This window comes from Cervus elaphus, chromosome 29 (genome assembly GCF_910594005.1).
Source record: "Cervus elaphus chromosome 29, mCerEla1.1, whole genome shotgun sequence".
Taxonomy (NCBI): Eukaryota; Metazoa; Chordata; class Mammalia; order Artiodactyla; family Cervidae; genus Cervus; species Cervus elaphus.
In genome coordinates, this window is record NC_057843.1 from 28810566 (window position 1) to 28832386 (window position 21821).

The window sequence follows — 21821 nt, forward strand, 5'->3', positions numbered from 1 at the left end:
ACATAAGAAAGTTAACCAGAAAACAATGGAATATGGGCATAAGTCCATGAAAAGCATCCCCTGAAAACAGATCATGATTTTTGGACCTAAAAATGTGTATCACCTGATCTTTGACATTGTCAAGGTGTCTAATAACTTAAAAGGTGAAGAGCATACACAAATATTTTTCCTCAGGTGTGATTTTTTTTCTTTTTAAAAAATAATGGATTTTGCAAACACTCCATGATCCAGCAATGAAATTACCTATTTGCTTAGAGTATATTTATCCAAACATATTGTTTTGTTTTAAGGAAACTATGATTTTGTTCCATCTACAATTCTAAAGTTGATTCCATATTCTTGTTTGAGCTGTGGGAGGAAAAAAAACAGGTTGTATTCTTTACAAGTCAAGGTATGTGAAATGTCCAAAAATGTGTTTTATTTGGAGTATTTCACTTAGCAGTTTTAACTTTTTGGACAAGGATTCCTTTTCCATGCATCGCATCCTATTTTCCTGGTAGGCAGTCTTACCAGCTTGATAATTAGAAAGCTCAAAAATGTTAGCCTAGCCTTCAAAGCAAAATCTGTATCTGCCAAACTCATCTCCCTGTAACTTCTGGTCCAGCTGCTCTTGTCCCTGAGTCCTTTGCCTCAGGCAGGCTGGCAGACTCATCACGCCCACACAACCTGGTTTCATATTCCTTCATGTTCAACAGCAAAGCATCAACCTTCTATCCCTGAAAGATAAGATAGCTTTTGTAGAGAATAAAAAACTTGGTAGTCACATTTGTCAAATTAATAAAATAAATATAAACCCCATATCTTCTCTAATTTTAAAAAAGAACCTCCAAAGAAAATTCTTTTATCATTCAGTGTTATATGCACTGCAGTGTTTTAGGAGATTTTTACATCCATGGAACATAAGCGTGTTTCTATCCTCCATGACTATTTCAGAACTGGTACGTGGAAAAAAACAAATAGACACAATTCCATGATTGTTTTGAAGTACGTTTCTTTGGCCAGTGGTGAATGTGTCAATTCCATTTGAGGTTAGTGATTTCCTAACTTGTTGGAGTTTCAAGAGCAGATTTTGTTGGCTTAATTTCATCATAGTCTCCACTGTCCTTTGTATAGAAATTACACATTGAAATGTTCTAAGGATGATTTTGGTTAGTTTAACTTTGAGATTGTTGGTGTGGGTGGAATGTGATTTAGAGATCAATGTAATCAGAAGCTTGCCATGGTATCACAGAGCTTCAAGTGTAAGAAACATCTTGCTCAGCTTGGATTTGTATCATTTCAGTTTTCTCTTCTAGGTCTGCAGTGACACTTAGGCACCACAACCCTTTCTTAGTGGACTGTTAAACCAGCAATCACTAAAACTGCAAGAACAGAAGGTGTGGCGTCAGAGGACCCGGGTGTCCATCCCAGTTCTGTCTCCTCCCTGCCTTATGATCTGCCATGTTTCTGAATCTTTCCACTCTAGTTTTCTTTTCTTTAAAGCAGGGGAATAATCTTTGTCTAACATAATTCCCCCATATCTTGTCATGGGCAAATGTAAAAACAAACAGAAAAATATATGAATTGAGTGAATTAGCCAAATTCAGCCTCCTCAGTACTTTATTGGATGGGCTTCCAATGATCAGCCTTAAGAACTGAATCTATTAAAATATCACAAAGAAAATGCAATTGCAAAAGAGTCTGGTGTATGAAATTCCTGTTTGGGGCGAGAAATGACACTAAGTATTGACAAGCCTGAGAAAGATCATTGGCACAGTTAACCTGCCCCATCCCAGGAGTCCACCATCCATGCTGCTGAGCAATACTTGGGGGGTTAGAATGGTCCGTGGACACATTGTCTAGTGACTGGTTTAATGGACAGAATGGTGTCCTCTTGAAAGATCTGCTCTTGAGCTTTCCTTCACATCCCAACACAACATGTCCTTGAGTAAAGGTGTGTGTTGTTATCATTTCATTCCAATAGATGGTGACACAAGAATCCATGTTGAAGGCTGCCTTGCCTCTCTTTGCCAGATTCATCGTCAGCAATGGACTTCAGACCAAGCCTGGGGTTTTTGAGATCACACTGGAGACTGTGGACACTGCCTTACCTGTGGTGACCAGGAACAAGGGGTTGAGACTGGTTGAAGGGGCCACGGGCCTGCTCTCCCCTGACCTCCTGCAGCTGACCGACCCTGACACTCCAGCCGAGAAGCTCACCTTTCTTCTGGTCCAGCTCCCACGGCATGGCCAGCTCTACCTGCGGGGGATGGCGCTGATCCCACACAATTTCACTCAGCTGGACGTGGACAGCGGGCATGTGGCCTATCGGCACTTGGGAGGGGATTCTCGGGCTGACCGCTTCACTTTTATGGCCTCAGATGGGACAAACAATGGCTTTCTTGTGGATGGGAGAGTGTGGCAAGAACCTGTATCATTCACCATCCAGGCAAGTATAACAAATACACAGTTCATGACCAGAGATAGGAGAACACGACTTCCAGGAGAACTGTTTCCTATTGCCTTCCTTCTTTCATTCAAATGTATAATGTGTGTCTATAGCATGCCAGGCACTAAGCAAGGCGCCAGGCACGTTAATATGAATACAAAACAGATGTGCTGCCTGTGTACAAGGTGATGACTGACCTTTGGAGTCAGTGGTAATGCACAAAGGACCAAAATACATTTGGAGACAGACACCTAGGTTGGAATTTCTGCTTTCAGTATTTTCAAAGCTGTGTGAACTTAAAAGAGTTCTTTGACTCTTCTAATTCTATGGTTTTCTTCTTAAAAAACATGCCTGACAGCATTGTGGTAAGAATTAAATAAGATAAGGTATCCAAGGTACTAACATGTTGCCTGAAATATGTTAGGTATTCAGTCTCATAATTGCTTTTATAGTATCTAACTATACTGTTATAATGATGCTTATTGGCCTATGTTATCTACTGACATTGTTGTTCAATTGCTAAGTCTTGTCCGACTCTTTGTGACCCCATGGATTGCAGCACGCCAGGCTCCTCTGTCCTCCGCTGTCTCCCAAAGTTTGCTCAAATTCATGTCCATTGAGTCAATGATGTTATCTAACCATCTCATCTTCTGCCTTCCCCGTCTCCTTCTGCCCTCAGTCTTTCACGGCATCAGGGTCTTTTCCAATGAGTTGGCTCTTTGCATCAGGTGACCAAAGTATAGAGCTTCAGCTTCAGCATCTGTCCTTCCAGTGAATAATCAGGGTTGATTTCCTTTAGGATTGAATGGTTTGATCTCCTTGCAGTCCAAGAGCATCTTAATGGTTAACTGTAATTTTAATGGTTTTCAATTAAACACCCAAAAACTTATGGAGCTGCATCAGTACTAGCCATGTATTGATGAGAAAAATAATTATAGAAGCTTCAATTTTAAAGTGTTAACTGTAGGTCAGACCTGCTTTATATAAATCTCATTTAATTTTCATAAAAATCCAATGAACTAAGTTTTATTGTCTCCATTTTATAGATGTTCAGAAGTCCAAAAATTAAACAATTTGGTCAAACACACAGAAAGAGCTCCAGTCTTCCTCATCCCCAGTGCTGTGTCCTTCCTGTGGTACTGCGCTGCCACAGTTACGATGACTGTTACGATGATTCTTGGAGGGGATAACGTGTTTTTCTTTTTTTAGTCAAAACACATCAAGTATATTCTGGCTCTCAAAGCCTTGAATCCACTCTCCTTGGATACAGTTCACCCTGTTCTACACACTTCCACCAACAACATAAAAGATGTAAATCTGTCTTAATGCAGAATACATTCTGATTATGTAAAATAATAATAATTTCCCCTTGCTCTTTCATCTCTGTCTTAGGGATCTCCAGAGAAACAATCAATAGGATTATATAATTTGTATGCATATAAATGATAAGAGAGAGAGGAAGAGAGAAAGATTGATTTCTGTTTAGGAATTGGCTCTTGCGATTGTGGGGTCTGACACATTCCAAAACTGACAAGGCAGGCCAGCAGCCTGAAGATTTCGGAAGGAGTTGATATTACAGTCTTGAGTCCAAAGGCAGTCTGGAGGCAGAATTCCTTCCTCTTCAAGAGACTTCAGTCTTTTTTTTAAGGCCTTTAAATGAATGGATGAGGCCCACCCACATTATGGAGGGTAATCTGCTTTACTCAAAGTCTATTGATTGAAATACTCATCACATCTAAAAAAATACCTTCACAGGAACATCTAGCTTGACCAAACATCCTGGCTAAATTGGCATGTAGAAATAACCATCACAGTCTCTATCTAAGGTGAGATCTGAGGATGAAAGTGGGGAGTTATAATAACATGGAGTGGATATAAGATGAATCTTTGACTATGAGGAGGTCCAGAAAGTGGAATGAGATTATGATATACTGGGAGAAGAGAGAAAGTGTTGATATTATTGGTAGAGTATGTAAGAAATACCTTGTGCATAGTAAAGTTAATTTTTTTTTATTACATGTCTTAATTGTTGTTAATTCCCTCCCAGTCTTCAGTCAGTTAATATTTTTCTTGACTCCTGACTACCCCTACCCCCATGCTATGTAGAGAAATGTCATAGTACTGCCCAATCTGAAATAATGTTCCAGTCTATCTGGAGAAGGAAATAGCAACCCACTCCAGTACTCTTGCCTGGAAAATCCCATGAACGGAGGAGTCTGGTAGGCTACAGTCCATGGGGTTGCAAAAAATCGGACACGACTGAGTGGCTTCACTTCACTTCACTTCACTTCTATTTGGTTACAACTTTGTAGAAATTATCAATTCTGGATGCCAGTGTAAGAGTTCCTATCTACACTCCAGAACAGGGAGGGAAAAGGGGTTAGAGTTTGAAGAGAGTACTAGAACTTCAAACAGGTTTCTTCTAATAGCAAAAGTATCTTTTAGAGTGTAGTTATCGCAAGAGCCTTATCTCTTGAAGTTGTAGAGTTAACTGATAGGGAAATGTTGAATACATGTTGCAAAAGTTTTTCATCAAAAGTACAAGGTTTTCCTTGCCTTTAGTGTAAACAAAACAAACAAAAAAACCTCAGAAGGAAAGCCTCAAACTTTCTCCCATAACTCCCCTGAACTTCCTGATGTCTCTGAGCAGAGAAGTCAAATAATTCAGGAATTGACTGACCCATCTGTAATGCAGAAGAGGTGATCTCCTCAGTCTCTTGCTTTTAAGAGCTCTTTCTGGCAAGAAAATATGACATTGACCACCACTGAGTGATGAGTTAGGCAAAATGGTCAATACCGAAATCAGATTGATTATATTCTTTGCAGCCAAAGTTGGAGAAACTCTATACAGTCAGAAAAAACAAGACTGGGAGCTGACTGTGGCTCAGATCATGCACTCCTTATTGCTAAATTCAGACTTAAATTGAAGAAAGTAGGGAAAACCACTAGACCGTTTGATTTAGTTATAACCTAAATCAAATCCCTTATGATTATACAGTGGAAGTGACAAATAGATTCAAGGGACTAGATCTGATAGAGTGCCTGAAGAACTATGGAAGGAGGTTTGTGACATTGTATAGGAAGCAGTGATCAAGACCATCCCCAAGATAAACAAATGCAAAAAGGCAAAATTGTTATCTGAGGAGGCCTTATAAATAGCTGAGAACAGAAAAGACACAAAAGGCAAAGGAGAAAAGGAAAGATACACCCATTTGAATGCAGAGTTCCAAAGAATAGCAAGGAGAGGTAAGAAAGCCTTCCTCAGTGATCAATGCAAAGAAATAAAGGAAAAAAATAGAATGGGAAAGACTAGAGATCTCTTCAAGAAAATTAGAGATACCAAGGGAACATTTCATGCAAAGATGGGCACAATAAAGGACAGAAATGGTATGGACCTAACAGAAGCAGAAGATATTAAGAAGAGGTGGCAAGAATACACAGAACTATACAAAAAAGATCATCATGACCCAGATAATCAGGGTGGTGTGATCACTCACCTGGATCCAGACATCCTGGAATGTGAAGTCAAGTGGGCCTTAGAAAGCATCACTACGAACAAAGCTAGTGGAGGTGATGGAATTCCAGTTGAGCGATTTCACATGCTGAAAGCTGATGCTGTGAAAGTACTGCACTCAATATGTCAGCAAATTTGGAAAACTCAGCAGTGGCCACAGGACTGGAAAAGGTCAGATTTCATTCCAATCCCAAAGAAAGGCAATGCCAAAGAATGCTCAAACTACCACACAGTTGCACTCATCTCACACGCTAGTAAAGTAATGCTCAAAATTCTCCAAGCCAGGCTTCAACAGTACGTGAACTGTGAACTTCCAGATGTTCAAACTGGATTTAGAAAAGGCAGAGGAACTGGAGATCAAATTGCCAACATCCTCTGGATCATCAAAAAAGCAAGAGAGTTTCAGAAAAACATCTACTTCTGCTTTATTGACTATACCAAAGCCTTTGACTGTGTAGATCACAATAAACTGTGTGAAAGAGATGGGAATACCAGACCACCTGACCTGCCTCCTGAGAAATCTTTATGCAGATCAGGAAGCAACAGTTAGAACTGGACATGGAAAAACAAACTAGTTCCAAATTGGGAAATGAGTACATCAAGGCTGTATATTGTCACCCTGCTTATTTAACTTACATGCAGAGTATATCATGAGAAATGCTGGGCTGGAGGAAGCACAAGCTGGAATCAAGATTGTCAGGAGAAATATCAATAACCTCAGATATGCAGATGACACCACCCTTATGGCAGAAAGTGAAGAAGAACTAAAGAGCCTCCTGATGAAAGTGAAAGAGGAGAATGAAAAAGTTGGCTTAAAACTCAGCATTTAGAAAACTAAGATCATGGCATCTGGTCCCATCACTTCATGGCAAATAGGTGGGGAAACAATGGAAGCAGTGAGAGACTTTTTTTTTGGGGGGGGGGGGCTCCAAAATCACTGCAGATGGCGACTGTAGCCATGAAATTAGAAGACGCTTGCTCCTTGAAAGAATAGCTATTAACCTAGACAGGATATTAAAAAGGAGAGACACTACTTTGCCAACAAATGTCTGCTAATCAAAGCTGTGGTTCTTCCAGTAGTCATGTATGGATGTGAGAGTTGGACCATAAAGAAAGCTGAGCACCGAAGAATTGATGCTTTTGAACTGTGGTGTTGGAGAAGACTCTTGAGAGTCCCTTGGATTGCAAGGAGATCCAACCAGTCCATCCTAAAGGAGATCAGTCCTGTGTGTTCATTCAAAGGACTGATGCTGAAGCTGAAACTCTGATATTTTGGCCACCTGATGTGAAGAACTAACTCATTGGAAAAGACCCCGATTTTGGGAAAGATTGAAGGCGTGAGGAGAAGGGGACAACAGAGGATGAGATGGTTGGATGGCATCACCGACTCAATGGACATGAGTTTGAGTAGGCTCCGGGAGTTGGTGATGGACAGGAAGACCTGGCGTGCTGCATTCCATGGGGTTGCAAAGAGTCAGACACGACTGAACGACTGAACTGAACTGAATCTCCTAAACATAGGTGTACCACTTATGTTCCCAAACTGAGTAACTTAGGGCAAAGCTACAGGACTTAAACACAAAACACAGTTGTCTTTTATTGACACCAACAGGCACCAATCTGACATTCATTTTGTAGGAAATCCCGTCTGTCTGTCTAAGATTCTGCATCTGTGTTTTAATTGAATATTTACAATGTGTTACTTACTGTTGTACAGTAAAATGATTCAGCTGTACATATATTTACATTCCTTCTTTCTTAAGGTATTCTTTCCCGTTACGATTTATTGTAGGATGTTGAATATAGTTCTCTATACTATATAGTAGGTCTTTGCTGTTTATCCATTCTATTAATATATATTAGAGCTTACATGTGCTAATCCCAACCTCCCACTGCATCCCTCCCCCAACCCCTTCTCCACCAGTCCATTCTCTATGTCTGTGATTCTGTTTCTGTTCCATAGATAGGTTCATTTGTGTGATCTTTAGATACCACACAGAATGATACATGTACATGATATTTGTCTTTCTCTTTCTAACTTACTTCACTTAGTATGATTTCCAGGTCCACCCATGTTGCCGCAAATGTCATTATTTCATTCATTTTTATGACTGAGTAATATTCCATTGTGTACCACATCTTCTTTATCCATTTATCTATCAATGGACATTTAGGTTGCTTCCGTGTCTTGGCTATTTTGAATACTGCTGCTATGAACATGGGGCACATGTATCTTTTTGAGTTATGGTTTTCCTGTGTTGCTGACCAAGATTCTGCAGTCTTGGTGCAATGATTTCTGTAATCTTTCTTAGAAGGAGATGGGGGTGGGGGTGAGGGACAGAGGACCAGTGTCGCTGCTTCCTATGGTTTAGGCAAGTGTGACATAAGTTTTAGTAAATCCAACACAAATGGTTGTAAGGATGTAGCCTTTTTAAAAAAAATGTCTGTACTCTAATATTTTAAAATGCTTCTAATATCCTGAGTCAAAAGACCTGCTTTTGAAGAAGAAACTAGAAATTTAGGATGGATTTTAACACAGAGTAGGACCAAAGACACAGCAGGGCGCCCAAAGACCAAAGTGTAGATATTAACCTTTTTAAAAGCAAAGGATCACAGCAGGCATTTATTCCTTTTATAATACTTCTATTTTTTAAGGAAAATATAATTTAAAAAAAAAACCCAGACATTCAAGTATTTACCAACTTTGAGGATTACTCACATGTCTTAAAATATCTTTTTTTTCTTCTCTTGCCATTGACTGTACTTCCTACTAGTCACCCTGGAGCTTCTTCCCCAAAAGGCCATGATAACTGCCTCCCCACCTCACAGCTCTGAGGGTGCCATCCTCACTTTTTTAGGAAAGGAGAATGACTGTAACCTTTGGAACTGTGTGTTGCTATTTCAGCTTACAAAATAACTGTTGTTAAAAAATTCATAAACTACAGAAAAGGTCTAGAAAATAATTCTTCCTTATCCCACTGTCATCAGTGGCTTGCTTGCAGTCTTTTACTGAAATAAAAAAGAGATGATATTCTATGTACTATTAAGCATATTACTTGTTTCCACTCATAAAAATTTCCACACGTCATTAAATCTTCCTTGATAACATAATTGATAAAGGCTGCATGGCACTCAATCTCAGGCAGAGATAGTTTACAATTCCCCTGTAGGACTTCCAAGTTTTATGGAATTTTTTATTAATTGCTATTACAAATTATATTTTAATTAATATTCATATATATATTCTTTGTCTACATATCTATTTCTGTAGGGTATACTGAAAAAGTAGAAATTTTGAATCACAGTATATGCATATTATTAATATACATATATGTCAAATTTATCTCCAAAAGGTTTTCACTAATTTGCTTTCCTTCCAACAAAATATAAAAATGTCTATTTCTTCAAACATTTAACAAGGTGAGGTGTGATTACTTTTTTATTTAAAAAAGCAGATTGCCAACTTAACAGAAAAATATTTCACCGTTAAAAAATTCCATATAGAAATAATCAAAGAAGTTATTTTTCCCATCTGAAGACAAATGAACATGTTTGTACACATGCTCCCAAAATTTTGTCTATGTCTGTGTGAACATATTTATGTATTTGTTTGGAACAAAAATGGTAGTTGTCTCCTATTCTGATACTTTCTGGTTTTTATTTTTTATTGGTTAACACTGAATTGTGGGACTTTTTTTGTTACTAGTTTATCCTATCTCTTTTTCTTATCAATAGCTGACTGACAGTTTATTATATAAGCACTCAAAAAATATATGGTCTTATTGTGGACACTCATTGTTTACTTTGCTAGAATTACAATAGTTTCATTTGGGGATAAAGTTAAGATTTGCGTGATTAGAAATGAAGGGAGCAAAGATTGTGTTCTTGTATCTCGTTGTGGTATCAGTGATGAATTATGCTAACTCTTCCAAAAATGTTCTCTCTGTAACCGATAAGAGTCATTTCTATTTCTGATGATTCCATACCATATGCAAGTGAGGTCCTTGGTAGTGTCTGACTTATGTACCTCTTCCACTCATGAGTAATTGCCCATCACAGCCTTTACAAATTGAGTCTACCTGTTCGGTTACCTGGTTCTATCAATAAAACAAATACTCAACACCCATAGCTAAGCACCTTCCACTTTTTTTACTGAAGTATTTTTATTGCTACTCAATATTTTTGCTATTTAAACCAAGACATGACAAAGAAAATTTCAGTGTATTTGTAGACCTTTATAGCATCGTTTCTGTAAATTACCAAGCACTGGGAGAAGGGGGAAATGCTTTTGTAGAACTAATATTAAGTTTGCAATACAGTTCCTGGGTCAGTTTTGATATATTCATCCAACAAGCATTTCCTGAGCTTCTGTAATGGTTGGGCATTGTGCCAGGTGCAGGGAATAGTTGAGGGGGAAAAAAGACACAGTGCCTGCCCTCAGGGAGCTTAGGTCTAATGGGGGAGTCAGACAGTGGGCAAGTAAAGAAAGCTGAGTCAAAGCTTATAACAGGAAGTTAACCTCTCTTCTGGGCACTATGATATTTGTTGAAGATATTGTGAATGAGGTAGCTTTTAACAAGGGTTAACCAATGAGGAGGATAAGGAATCTGAAATTCAGGAGAGTTTGTCATTGTTGAACCATTTAAGCCCCCGTGTTGCTTGGGAATGAGAAGCCTTTGCTTAACGTTGTGTGTGATTATTGATCATTCAGGTGGACCAGTTGGACAAAGCGGCCCCCCGCATCACACACTTGCATTCCCCTTCTCAAGTAGGGCTCCTGAAAAATGGTTGTTACGGGATTTACATCACTTCCCGCGTGTTGAAGGCATCAGACCCTGACACTGATGACAATCAGATCATCTTTAAGATTTTACGAGGCCCCCAACATGGGCATCTGGAGAACTCAATGACAGGTACTCCCTTCCTTAATCCTTGCTCATTTTAAAATACTCAGTGGTTGGCAATCTAGAGGGTAATTTGTAATTGAGTTCAGGCCCATTTGGTAAATACTCCCCAAGCCTTACTGATAGATGCAGTTTATAAGTCAGTATCCATGCTAAAGAGGATTTAAAGCTGAGTTTTCCTAAATTCATCTTGAGAGGGAGAACTAGATACTGATACACAGCTGTTTCTTATGTATAACTTTTTTTTCAACAGCTAGATTGTAAGGTATTCATTGGAATACATTGTCAGGACCAAATTCATATTCGTGACTCATTTTCTTATATCATGAATTTCTGAGCAGTGTAAGTTCATTAAAAACAGTTTTTTGATGTAAGTTTTCTCTGAATTGTATGTTATTTCTACTTTATGAAGATAGTGATCACAGGATGGCACAGAATTTTAGATTTTATTGCTAGATTTTCCTATTCACTCTCTGTTTTCATATTTAAGGTACAATGTTTGAAACAAAGTAATTTTGAAGCCTAATTTAAGTTCATTGACTTTGAGTTTTAAGATGGTTACATTTTATTAATTTCTTTAAAAGATTTACTTTAAATATTTTAAAAGAGGAGTTTAAAAATAAAACAGCCATAAATATTGTATCAGCTCTTATCTAATATTTTGTTTGATTACTGATGAAAATCATTTACTTCTTTTTTGTAGGTGAATTTATCCATGAGAAATTTAGCCAAAAGGACTTAAATAGTAAGACCATTCTTTACATCATAAACCCATCTTTGGAAGTAAATTCAGATACCATGGAATTTCAAGTCATGGATCCCACAGGGAACTCTGCCACTCCCCAAAGGTAGATTCTTTTGCTTATTAAATAGTCCTGCATATAATGTCCAGAATGTGTCTGATGAGGAAAGTAAAATGTTCTTTTTTAAACAGAATCTAAGAGGACAAATTGATAGGTGACTTCCCAAGCTCATAGAATTTATTTTGGAAAGAGAAACTTCTATTGTTGCTGTTTAGTCACTAAGTTGTGTCTGACTCTTTTGCTTCCCCATGGACTGTAGTCCTCCTGGCGCCTTTGTCGGTGGAATTTCCAGGCAAGAATACTGGAGTGGATTTCCATTTTCTCTTCCAGGGGATCTTCCTGGATCAGGGATCAAACCTGTGTCTCCTGCTTTGGCAGGCAGATTCTCTACCACTGAGCCACCGGGGAAGTTCAAACTTCTGTTGCTGCTTGATGATCACAGAATATGGGAGTGTTAAAAAGTTTAGTTGTTTGGGGCTGGGTCATTCATTTTATGCATGCATTTACAAATGTATATCCTTTCACACCCACAGAGGTTTCTGTCTTGATGATTCACTGGTATCCAGGACTGGGCTTGTAGGCTCATGTACATATCATGCAGCAAGAGGTCACTCTAGGACTGTGTTAGGACCCACAGTTTCCTAAATCTAAATTTCTAAAATATCTAGAGAATGAGGGAGTCAGGAAAGTTTAGCAAAACAACTTCTCTTCCCCCAAAACCCAAGCAATTACTAGCGACTCCTTTTGTAAGTTAATAAACCTAACATGGGTAAGGTGAAGACAGTGTAAAAGAGGAAAACAGACTTGGGGGAGGTATTAAGTAATACTTTGAAGTTATGTCAAATATAGGACCCTCAGAAAATCCAGAGTATCAAATCCTCAAAACTAACCATATTAACAGACCATAGTAATTTCACTTACCAGGTCACTAAGTCTAGATTTTTTTTTTAAGGTACACCTTGAATAACAGCTATCAAATGGTCCCAGAAATCACAATCCAGTTCTCCACATACAGTGGGTTTTCTTTCTTTCGAAGTTTGATACCCTTCCCACTCACCTCAGAGAAAAGTTGTTCATTTTTTCTAGTTTTAGTATTGACTCTATCAAACCACACACCATAATGAGGACAGCTTCTTATGGGGCTTTTATGACAGAGTATGGACAAAGAAAGACAAGAAAATTGAGAAATTCACCTCTGATCTCTTCATTTTTGCTTTTTCTTTCTGATCCTGAATTGTAGTTCCAGTATCTGCCAGCAGAGGTCTCTGTAGTCATTGTTAGAAAAATGCATCTTGAACAAAACCTGCTCTCAGAATTGCACCTCTATTGCCAGTAGTATTAAAAGAAAATCTGGTCCAGGTTTTTATTGAGTGGCTACTATAGGCCAGATGCACAGTATAAGCATCTGGGAAATAGTGTGGGCAAGGAAGAACTGGACCCTGACATGAAAATTCTATCATGACACTTTAAAATTAGAAGAGATGCCCACTTCCCATTAAAATGCTCTTGCCTCAGAAAAATGGCTCCTTGGGATTATAATCTTTATAGAAAATATGTTACCTACTTGCAATTTCAGACAAATGTATTCAATTCCCAAGAATTTTTTAAAAAATCCTACTCAAAAATATTAATAACTTGATTTCACTTGCTTTTTAATAGTTCAACATATAAACATAAAAATATTGATCAGACTTGCTCCTGATCTAATGCTGACCATTGGTCTTCCACATGGGAACACAGAAATAGAGCTAGACTGATATTGCTTCACCCACAAACCTCTTTTTACCCTTGGCCACATCTTGCAGTATGTAGAATCTTAGTTCCCCAACCAGGGGTCAAACCTATGCCCCCTGCATTGGGAGCACAGCATTTAACCACTGGATCACCAGGGAAGTTTCTACATACTGTCCCCTGCACCCCCAATTCCTCACTGTAACCAAGGACACTGCTTTTGAAGATGATTTATGATTTTGAATAATCTTCAAGTTTATTGCAGAACCTCAGAATTTAGAACTTTACTTGAGACTTTTAAAATAGACTCCTACTTCTACTAGATACCTATTTTCAGGTACCTATGCTGAAGATGTTTCTAATTCAGCTTGTGATGATTGGAGTCAGTGGAACATAATGCAAAATATGTCCACTGAGAGTTAATCCCCAAATAACTTTGAATTGATCTGACATATATTAAGTGGTTTTCTCTAGAGTGGGTGGAGGGGAAAGCAGATAGAAGTTACTAAGCACTTATCTTTATAGGTTTTGAAGGATATAGTTGTCTCTAAACTCGTTGTAAGTAGATACTTTTTGGAACAAGAAGAACTTTATTTTTCCAGTAGAAAACAATGTTATGAATAATGATCTGTCTTCCCAGAGCTAGCAGGAACGTAGCTGCCTATATAGAATAAATCATAGTCATTTATGCTATAGCTTTCTGCTCCCACTTTATTGCTCTTCATTTAATCATCACAACAACCGTTAAGTTAGGTGCCATCATAATCCAGAATTTACAGGTGAGGAGACTGAGGCAAGGAGATAGGAAGTGACTTTTCCAAGCTCATACAGCTCATCAGAGAAGGAGCTGAGATTTTGGTACAGAAATTATGACTCTCAAATCTGTGGTTTTCCTCACTGCACTAAAGGACTTCTTGCCTACTCTTAATGTGTGTGCTCAACTGGCCTAAGGGGAAAGAAGCCATAGACTCAGCTCCAGAGTTTTCTCCAATCTTTGGCCATAAAAGCAACAAGAAAGGAAGAAGACTTACTCCTCAAGGAGCTTGAGTGTAAATTACAGGTCTCAATATGAGTGTGTACTCCATGGATAATAAACTGGGGGTAATGGGATAGATAATATACAGTAAACCACTGGACTCAGAGCCAAAAACAGGGTTTGGGCTTTGACTTTGCCATTGACCTAGGTCAAGTGCTTAGTTATCTTAGTTATCTCATCTGTAATTTGGAGGCAGTATTACAATTTATTTAGAGGAACAAATGAGGTAAAACATGTGGGAGCATCTATTTAAAGTCCTTGACAAACAGGACCTGTGGTGGTGATTACTATTGTTGTGCATTCATGCAGGGGACAATGACTGACTGAAGAAGTATCTCAGAGGCCTTTGGTGGCCAGCTAAGGTCCATCATGGGTTAGAAATGGACTCTGAGATGTTAACAAAGTGAACAATCCATATTCTTGTTAATAATCTAAATGTGGTGAACTTTGTGTTCTTGTTTGGTTTAGGATTAATAGATTGATATTCTGTATATTTCAAGGGGTGAAAACATTCTGCAATGAAGCTAAAGGGACTGGTGGATGCAATCAGGAGCAGAAAGGAGGCTCTTCATAGAATAAGAAGGACTCATGTTCAGTGAGAATTGTCCCGGAGTTTTGATTGCTAATAAGTTTTTGCTATGGCAGCATTTCTATTGTGCATCAGTCCTGAAGGGTCAATAGACTTTCCATTAGAAATAGTGTTAGGAAATCTTGATGTGATCAAGTTATTATGACTCACTAATTAGCTTGAGTGCTGCGTAATGCATCACATTGCCAAAGTCACAAAGATGCATGTGTGCATCGGGAATCTTCAAGAGAGGGATATAGTATGCAACATACCTCTATATGATTTGATTATAAAACCAAGACCACCCTGCCCCAGAATAGCTCATGGCACAAGCTTTTCATGTGATATGTTTAGGAGACATTTGTAATTAGAAGTTACTATAGAACATTGAAATCCACAGGAATTTGCATCAAAATTTAGATTTGGTTGAGTGCCTAAATTTCAGGCACTGTGCTAGATGCTTTCACATATGTTTTCCATTTTAATCTGCAAAAAAGTTCTCTGAGGGTGATAAGGAAATCAGGCTCAAAGCATTTAAGTAATTGGCCTGCAGCCACTAAGTGAATAAATGGCAGAGCCCACAGTGCACCATGACCTCCTGACCTCAATGTGAGTGCTCATCTTCTCGGCACATGCCTTAGCATGCCGTTCTCACATCCAGTGTGAATCTCAAGATGGTCTGCATCCCACCCAAACTCTGTCACATAGGACCTCATCATTCATCAAAAACACCTTCGCAGACCACAGAATGTAGCTGACGTCTGACCAAGGCAGTTTCTTAACATGCGTTCAGTGTTGACCTTTCTTGCACCCACTGCAGAAAAGGTGAACTTCAGAACGAAAGTTGACCCCTGCTGAAGTTCTTCATAACTCAGCGACTGCTTCTCCAGCTGCTCCATGATTCCAAGCACCTCGCTCCTTCTCCTCCCTAGCAAGCGAATTTAGTGATGCTTTAACAACTTTTATGAAACACATTGTAGGGGAAGAGGTTGAAACTCTTGGTTAGGTAAAGCTTTCATGTTATCTGCAAGCCAGAAGTTAAAGTATTTGTCTCTAGATTAGATCTAAGAAACCACAGAGGAAGGAAAGGGAAATAGCCCTTATTAAGCACCCACTGTGTACAGGTGCTTTATACATATTAGCAAATTTTAATTTGCATCATTTGACATGAATGTAATTTCCCTCATTTTACAGATGATGAAAATTGTGGTCCAGAGAGACTGAGTAGCTGACCATAATCACACGCTAATAAGTGGTTATGAGATGTATCTTACTCCAAAGCATTTGTTTGGGGTACTCACTATGCTGCTTCCTAACTAAACACCGTTTCTCCATTATCATGAGAGAAAGACAGAAAGGAAAACACAGGTGTTCATAGCATTTTTATGGAGCTTAATAGCATCCTCTTTGAATTGATAAGTCTTGGATTGAATCCTTAGAAAATATTTTTTAACATTTTGATTTTCTTAAGTCATATGCTACTTGATTATAACTGAAGATCTAGTTATAAGAATAATTTAATCACAGTTTTAGCTACTATAAAACCTTTCACTGAGACGCTCAGAGTACTTAACGAGTGTTCATTAAGGCTCATTCAAGCTCTTTGAAGTACAGACTCATTATTATTGTACTTGGGGAAGTGAGGAAACTGAGGCAGAGAGCAGCCAAGTACCTTTTTTACATTTGCTTGTTAACCTAGATTAATGTCCCAAATCCCAAAATAGAGTTTAATTCCAAATGGTTCTTTTGGTTCATTGTTCCTTCATATAAATGAACCAAGTAGCCACAAAATGGTTAGATAGCATCACCGACTCGATGGACATGAGTCTGAGCAAACTCTGGAAGATGGTGAAGGATGGGAGAGGCTGGCGTGTTGCAGTCCATGGCGTCACAAAGAGTCAGGTATGACTTAGTGACTGAGCAGCAACAGCCACAGAATAGAATATAAGGAAGTATATATTTTTGACTCTGCTTCAACACTCTTGACTATTTGGTCCAGACAATTCTTTGTCATGGGGCTTGGGTGGAGGGTGAATTGGGTGTCCTGTACATTGAAGGATATTTAGCAATATCCCTGGACTCCACTCACTCAATACCAGTATCACTTTCCTCCCATTATGAAAAATAAAGCTGTTTCTAGATGCTGTCAAATGTTGAGAAGCACGCCTGTGCCTTAGAAAATAAGACATCATGTTTTATGATAGAATGCTCATTTACCAATCTCATCTTTCTCTCAAGCTAATACAATTCAATATGACCTAAAGAATCCAGAATAAGTCAGGGCTAGAAAAAACATGTGAGGGTCATCTGGCCTAGAATTTTTCTTTTCAAGCTGTGTGAAATATGTGAATAAGACTGGGAAGAAAAAAAGTTTCAGTGGTTAATTTAGCTTTTCAAACAGTAGGTTAAACAAAGTTCATTATTTCCTTGAGCAAATATTTTTAATTTTTTTTATTTTTATTTTTTTCCTTGAGCAAATATTTATTGAGCACTTACTATGTCCCAGTCACCCTACAAGGCACTTGGTGATACATCAATGAACTAAAGACCCCTGTTTACTTAGCTAACTACCTTAGTACCTAAGTGAATTAAATAGTATGTTATATGTACTTTGGAAAATGAGTTAATCAGATTAAGGGGGATTACATATGTTGGACTGTGGAGGTAGATTGCTAAATTGGGTAATTAAACAGTTTGTCTTGTCTTTGACTGAAAGAAGAACTGGAAGTCTCATCCCATTTAATTTCTTTTTCATGTGAGATATTATATCTTTTTATTACATATGCTAGGTACTGTTTTTAATTTTTATTTTAATTAGAGGATAATTACTTTACAATATTGTGATGGTTTCAGCCCTACATCGTGAAAGACATAGGATAGAGGAATAGAAATTAAATAGTCTGGGCAGACCCCACAGACTATGTCTTTCATTCATGATAGTTGTTGAGAACCACAACTTGGCTTATAGATTAAATAGAATTTTCTGTTGTGATGAGTCTGTGAAATCACTTCAGGAAGGTTTCTCACCTGAGGATGACTTTCCCCATGAGGGACATTTGGAAATGTCCGGAAACAGTTTTGACTATTGTAACTGGAATGGAATGGCATGGCTGCATCTAATGGATCTAGTGAGTAGAAACCAGGGATGTTACTAAACTTTTTTTTTTTTTTTTTTGCCTGCACCCCACAGCATGTGGATTCTTGATTCCCTGACCAGAGATAGAACCTGTGCCCCCTGCATTGGAAGGCAGAGTCTTAACCACTAGATCAGTGAGGAGGTCCCCTGTGGGACACATCCTACAGTGCATAGGACAGCCTCCCACCACAAAGAATGACCTGGTCCCAAATGTCAGTAGTTCCAAGGCCAAGAAATCCTGACCTCGGGGCTTGAGGAGTTCTTGTGTCCTGCTGACTTACAATGATTGCTATGTGGGTTTCACAGAAAGTGTGTCTGTAAACTTCATTTCTGACATCAGAACAAGCTTAACTTTATGAGAAGAGAAGAGGGGAGTCATTAAAATGTGAAGATGTGAACCAACCCCTGTCTGCCTGACACCTCCCAGTCCAGAGCTTTCCACAGCTCTCTCATGGGCTTCTGCACCTGCTTATCTACATGATACCAAACATACTTCTGTGTGGCTTCTTGCAGGGAGAATTCCCAGCTGACTGACTACATCTCTTACTTTTCTTTCAAGTGTTTGTGTAGAGTTTAAGCAACTATAGGCTCAGTGTAGAAAGACCTTCTTAAATACAGTATGCAGAAAACAAAAAACACTTTCAAAGCATGTGTCACACATATCCTCTAGGTATGCAAGTGCCTCATGATTTATATATTTTTCTGAAAAATATATAGCCTGGTTTAAATTTCGTAGCTTTTAAATAAGTATTTATTATTTGCAGGGAATAGTTTTAAGCAAGTAAAATAGAACATTGTGTAATTACAACCTTAACCTCTAAGCATTGTGCAGCATTCCAAAGATATATCAGGTGATGTGTTCACGTTCCCGAGCACCAAAACCCTTAATGCTTTGAAACTGAATGTCACTCTGCATGATCCACTTATGGATCTAGATCAGCAATCAAATCACACTTCACTTTAGACCTCAAGGTCATCTGGACCTGCAGAGTGACATTGATGAATTTTTGCTGGTCGTGCTTAGCATTAGCAATGCATAGATTCTTAGAAGATTGAACCTTGAAACTCATTTGAATCTTACACAGACTTAGTTGAAATCCATCCCTGTGTATCTATTTCACTGGTTCCCACTGCTCCCTTTTCCTTCCTGTTTTATCTTCCTGTTTTCTCTTCCAATCATTCTTGTTGATTTTGTTTCCCTTTCTTATGTGGCTGGATCCTTTAGGAATTCTTTGCAACATGTTATTTCTATTGGCGTTTATAACATCCGTGTTGCTTGTTATCTTGTGATTCTTTAAGCATTGTCATTTCTTTCTTTCTTGATCTGTCTCCTGTCAGATTTGAAATCAATTTCAAGGCCCATGAGGTTCCCAATATTGTTTAATAAAAGTAACCTATTTTCATGTCAAAGTTTTGTGAAGCCCAGCATGCCAATAACAATAAATGTCATGTCTATTGATTGAATAAACATATATATTAATAAAAATTCTTGAACCTCTGGAATAATTCCATGTTTCCACACTACCTTTGTCTCACTGGCTGCTGGTTGGTAGAAGAGAACACAGTGCTGTTGAGTTTGTTTTGCTAGTGAACTTAATATATAGGATGTGACTGTAACATATGACTGACTGGTATTACTCTCTATTAGGAATGATCTCCAGGAAAGTGTGGCGTGTTCTTTGAAATTGTGAACTCCACACTCTACTTGGTAGCACCCAGAATTTCTAACTCTGCAAGGAAAAACACTGTAAGAAGCAAATTTAAAAGTCTAGAGGAAAGACCTGAATCTAAGTGGACATTTGGGAATACAGTAAGGCAAACTCCTGAGGGTTTTATGAATGGAGAGTCAAAGGAAAATGAATAAAACCAAAACAATGGAAGTGACTTAAATGATCATAGTGAAGATTGTTCATGTCTTTATGTTGCTGAAGGTTATGGGGGTAAAAAATGGAAGAAAACCTTTGAAGAGAACTGTTCAGGTGAACCATTTCAAGTTTTCTCACCTCAAAAAGGGAAATATTTCAGGATAAAGATAAAATTGTAGTCCACTGCTTGAGCTCAGACCACAAGAGTCATGAAGAACTTTAGTTGGGAAGAAGAATGGTAGAGAAGGAACAAGACATTTGGTTTCAGGTTTATGCTAAGGATTCTATCTCCGCTGTCTATTAGCTTGGTCATAGCATTTTGCCTTTGAGCTAGTTATTTAACCTCTCTAAGCTCAGTGTTCTTTTCTGAAGAAAAGGAAAAAGACAATAAAAAGTACCTCTTTGTATTACGAGGATTAAAGTCTATCCAGTGTTGGACTCACTAAACACAGAGTGGAAAAAAAGACCTCTCTCTCTTTATTAGGTTGATTCAGTTGTATAAGCTGCAATAAAGCTATATGTTAGTACACTCCTTTCACATGCACAGAGGAGAGATGGATAAACTTGTAACATACATGCACATTCTAATTCCTAGACACTCCTCAAAGACATCTTGTTATTAAACTGAACCTGAGTTTAGAGGAGATCTGTGCCTAGAAATGATCTTGTACCCCTGAAGGAGGCCAAAATATAGGAGAGAAGTTTCATATCTATGTCCTTTCTGAAAATGAATGTCTCCTTGAACTTAACCACCTGCTCCTTTCCCTTCCAAACACTGTCAAGTTTGAGTCCCTTTCTTTATCATTGATAACTGCGGAGCTTGGATAGGCTTTTAATCTTATTTCTGCATTTATAAAATAGAATTCTAATACATCCTCTGTCTACCTCATAGCAGTATTGAGAGTAACAAATGAGATAATGCTGGTAGATGTTCTTTGTGAACTAAAAGGTACCAGACATATGCAAGGAGTTTGTAGCACTGGTGTAGGTTGATGAACCACTTTTTTCTCCCAGTTTGAACCAGTGGTTGCTTTATACCCAGCAGAGGAGCCCCACAGGCTTCCACTTTGCATGTCTCATGATTTTCTTTTTTCTTTTCTTACACACATAGTTTGGAACTGAAGTGGTCTCATATTGAATGGTCGAGGACTGAATATGAGGTCTGTGAGAATATGGGCATGTTGCCCTTGGAAATCACCAGAAGGGGATATTCCATGGACTCAGCCTTTGTGAGTGTACAGGTAACAACTCTGAACTATCATCTTTCAAGCTAAAGCCTAGGTTGCTGGTTGGTGCCTTTGACTATTTCCTTAGAGAAATTCAGAGTAACTAAGGAAACTTCAAACTGCAGAAGTGTTACTCTGTTCCGGAGAGTCTAAGGACAAAACCTCTTTGTCCCTCCATCATTTATCAAGGTCCATTAGCTCCTACATATGCTATTTCTAACCCATCTTTAGTTTTTAAATCTGATCTTTAACTCTTGAAGTTTGATTTCATAAGATCTACCCAACTTAGTGAACTTGGGCCAAACTCTACTTTGGAAAGGAAAGTTGTCTGCAAATTTCAGTCCCTGTATGGCTTCCTTTTAGCATGCACCAAGATCACTTCCTATGGTCTCAGTGGATGATAAAAGTCAGGGATTACACTGTCTTAAGCATCAGCCAAGTCATGCAAAGTTAAGAGGCTATGTAGCAATAGAGACACCCTGAAATATAAGAAATTTTCAATAATTAATTTTGGACTAGTCACCTGATATTTCTTTCTGCTGACGTGGAACATGGAGCAAATGGAAGCGTTTTTAAGGAGTCACTAGAAAAACTGCACATTGGGAGAATG

General features: G+C 38.4%; 1 protein-coding gene across 5 annotated transcripts in view; it reads left to right on the forward strand.

The window, feature by feature from the left end:
* Positions 1-21821, forward strand: part of FREM1 (FRAS1 related extracellular matrix 1) — a 171123-nt gene that overhangs the window by 123946 nt on the left and 25356 nt on the right. For 3 of the 5 annotated variants that reach the window (XM_043891226.1, XM_043891227.1, XM_043891228.1), the window contains 4 exons: positions 2014-2428; positions 10654-10855; positions 11550-11694; positions 21097-21226. In XM_043891226.1, coding sequence (XP_043747161.1) covers positions 2014-2428; positions 10654-10855; positions 11550-11694; positions 21097-21226 — 892 coding nt within the window. Of the gene's footprint in view, positions 1-1963; positions 2429-10653; positions 10856-11549; positions 11695-21096; positions 21227-21821 lie in introns of those variants that run through there. The other 2 variants (XM_043891231.1, XM_043891229.1) reach the window with 2 other exon arrangements.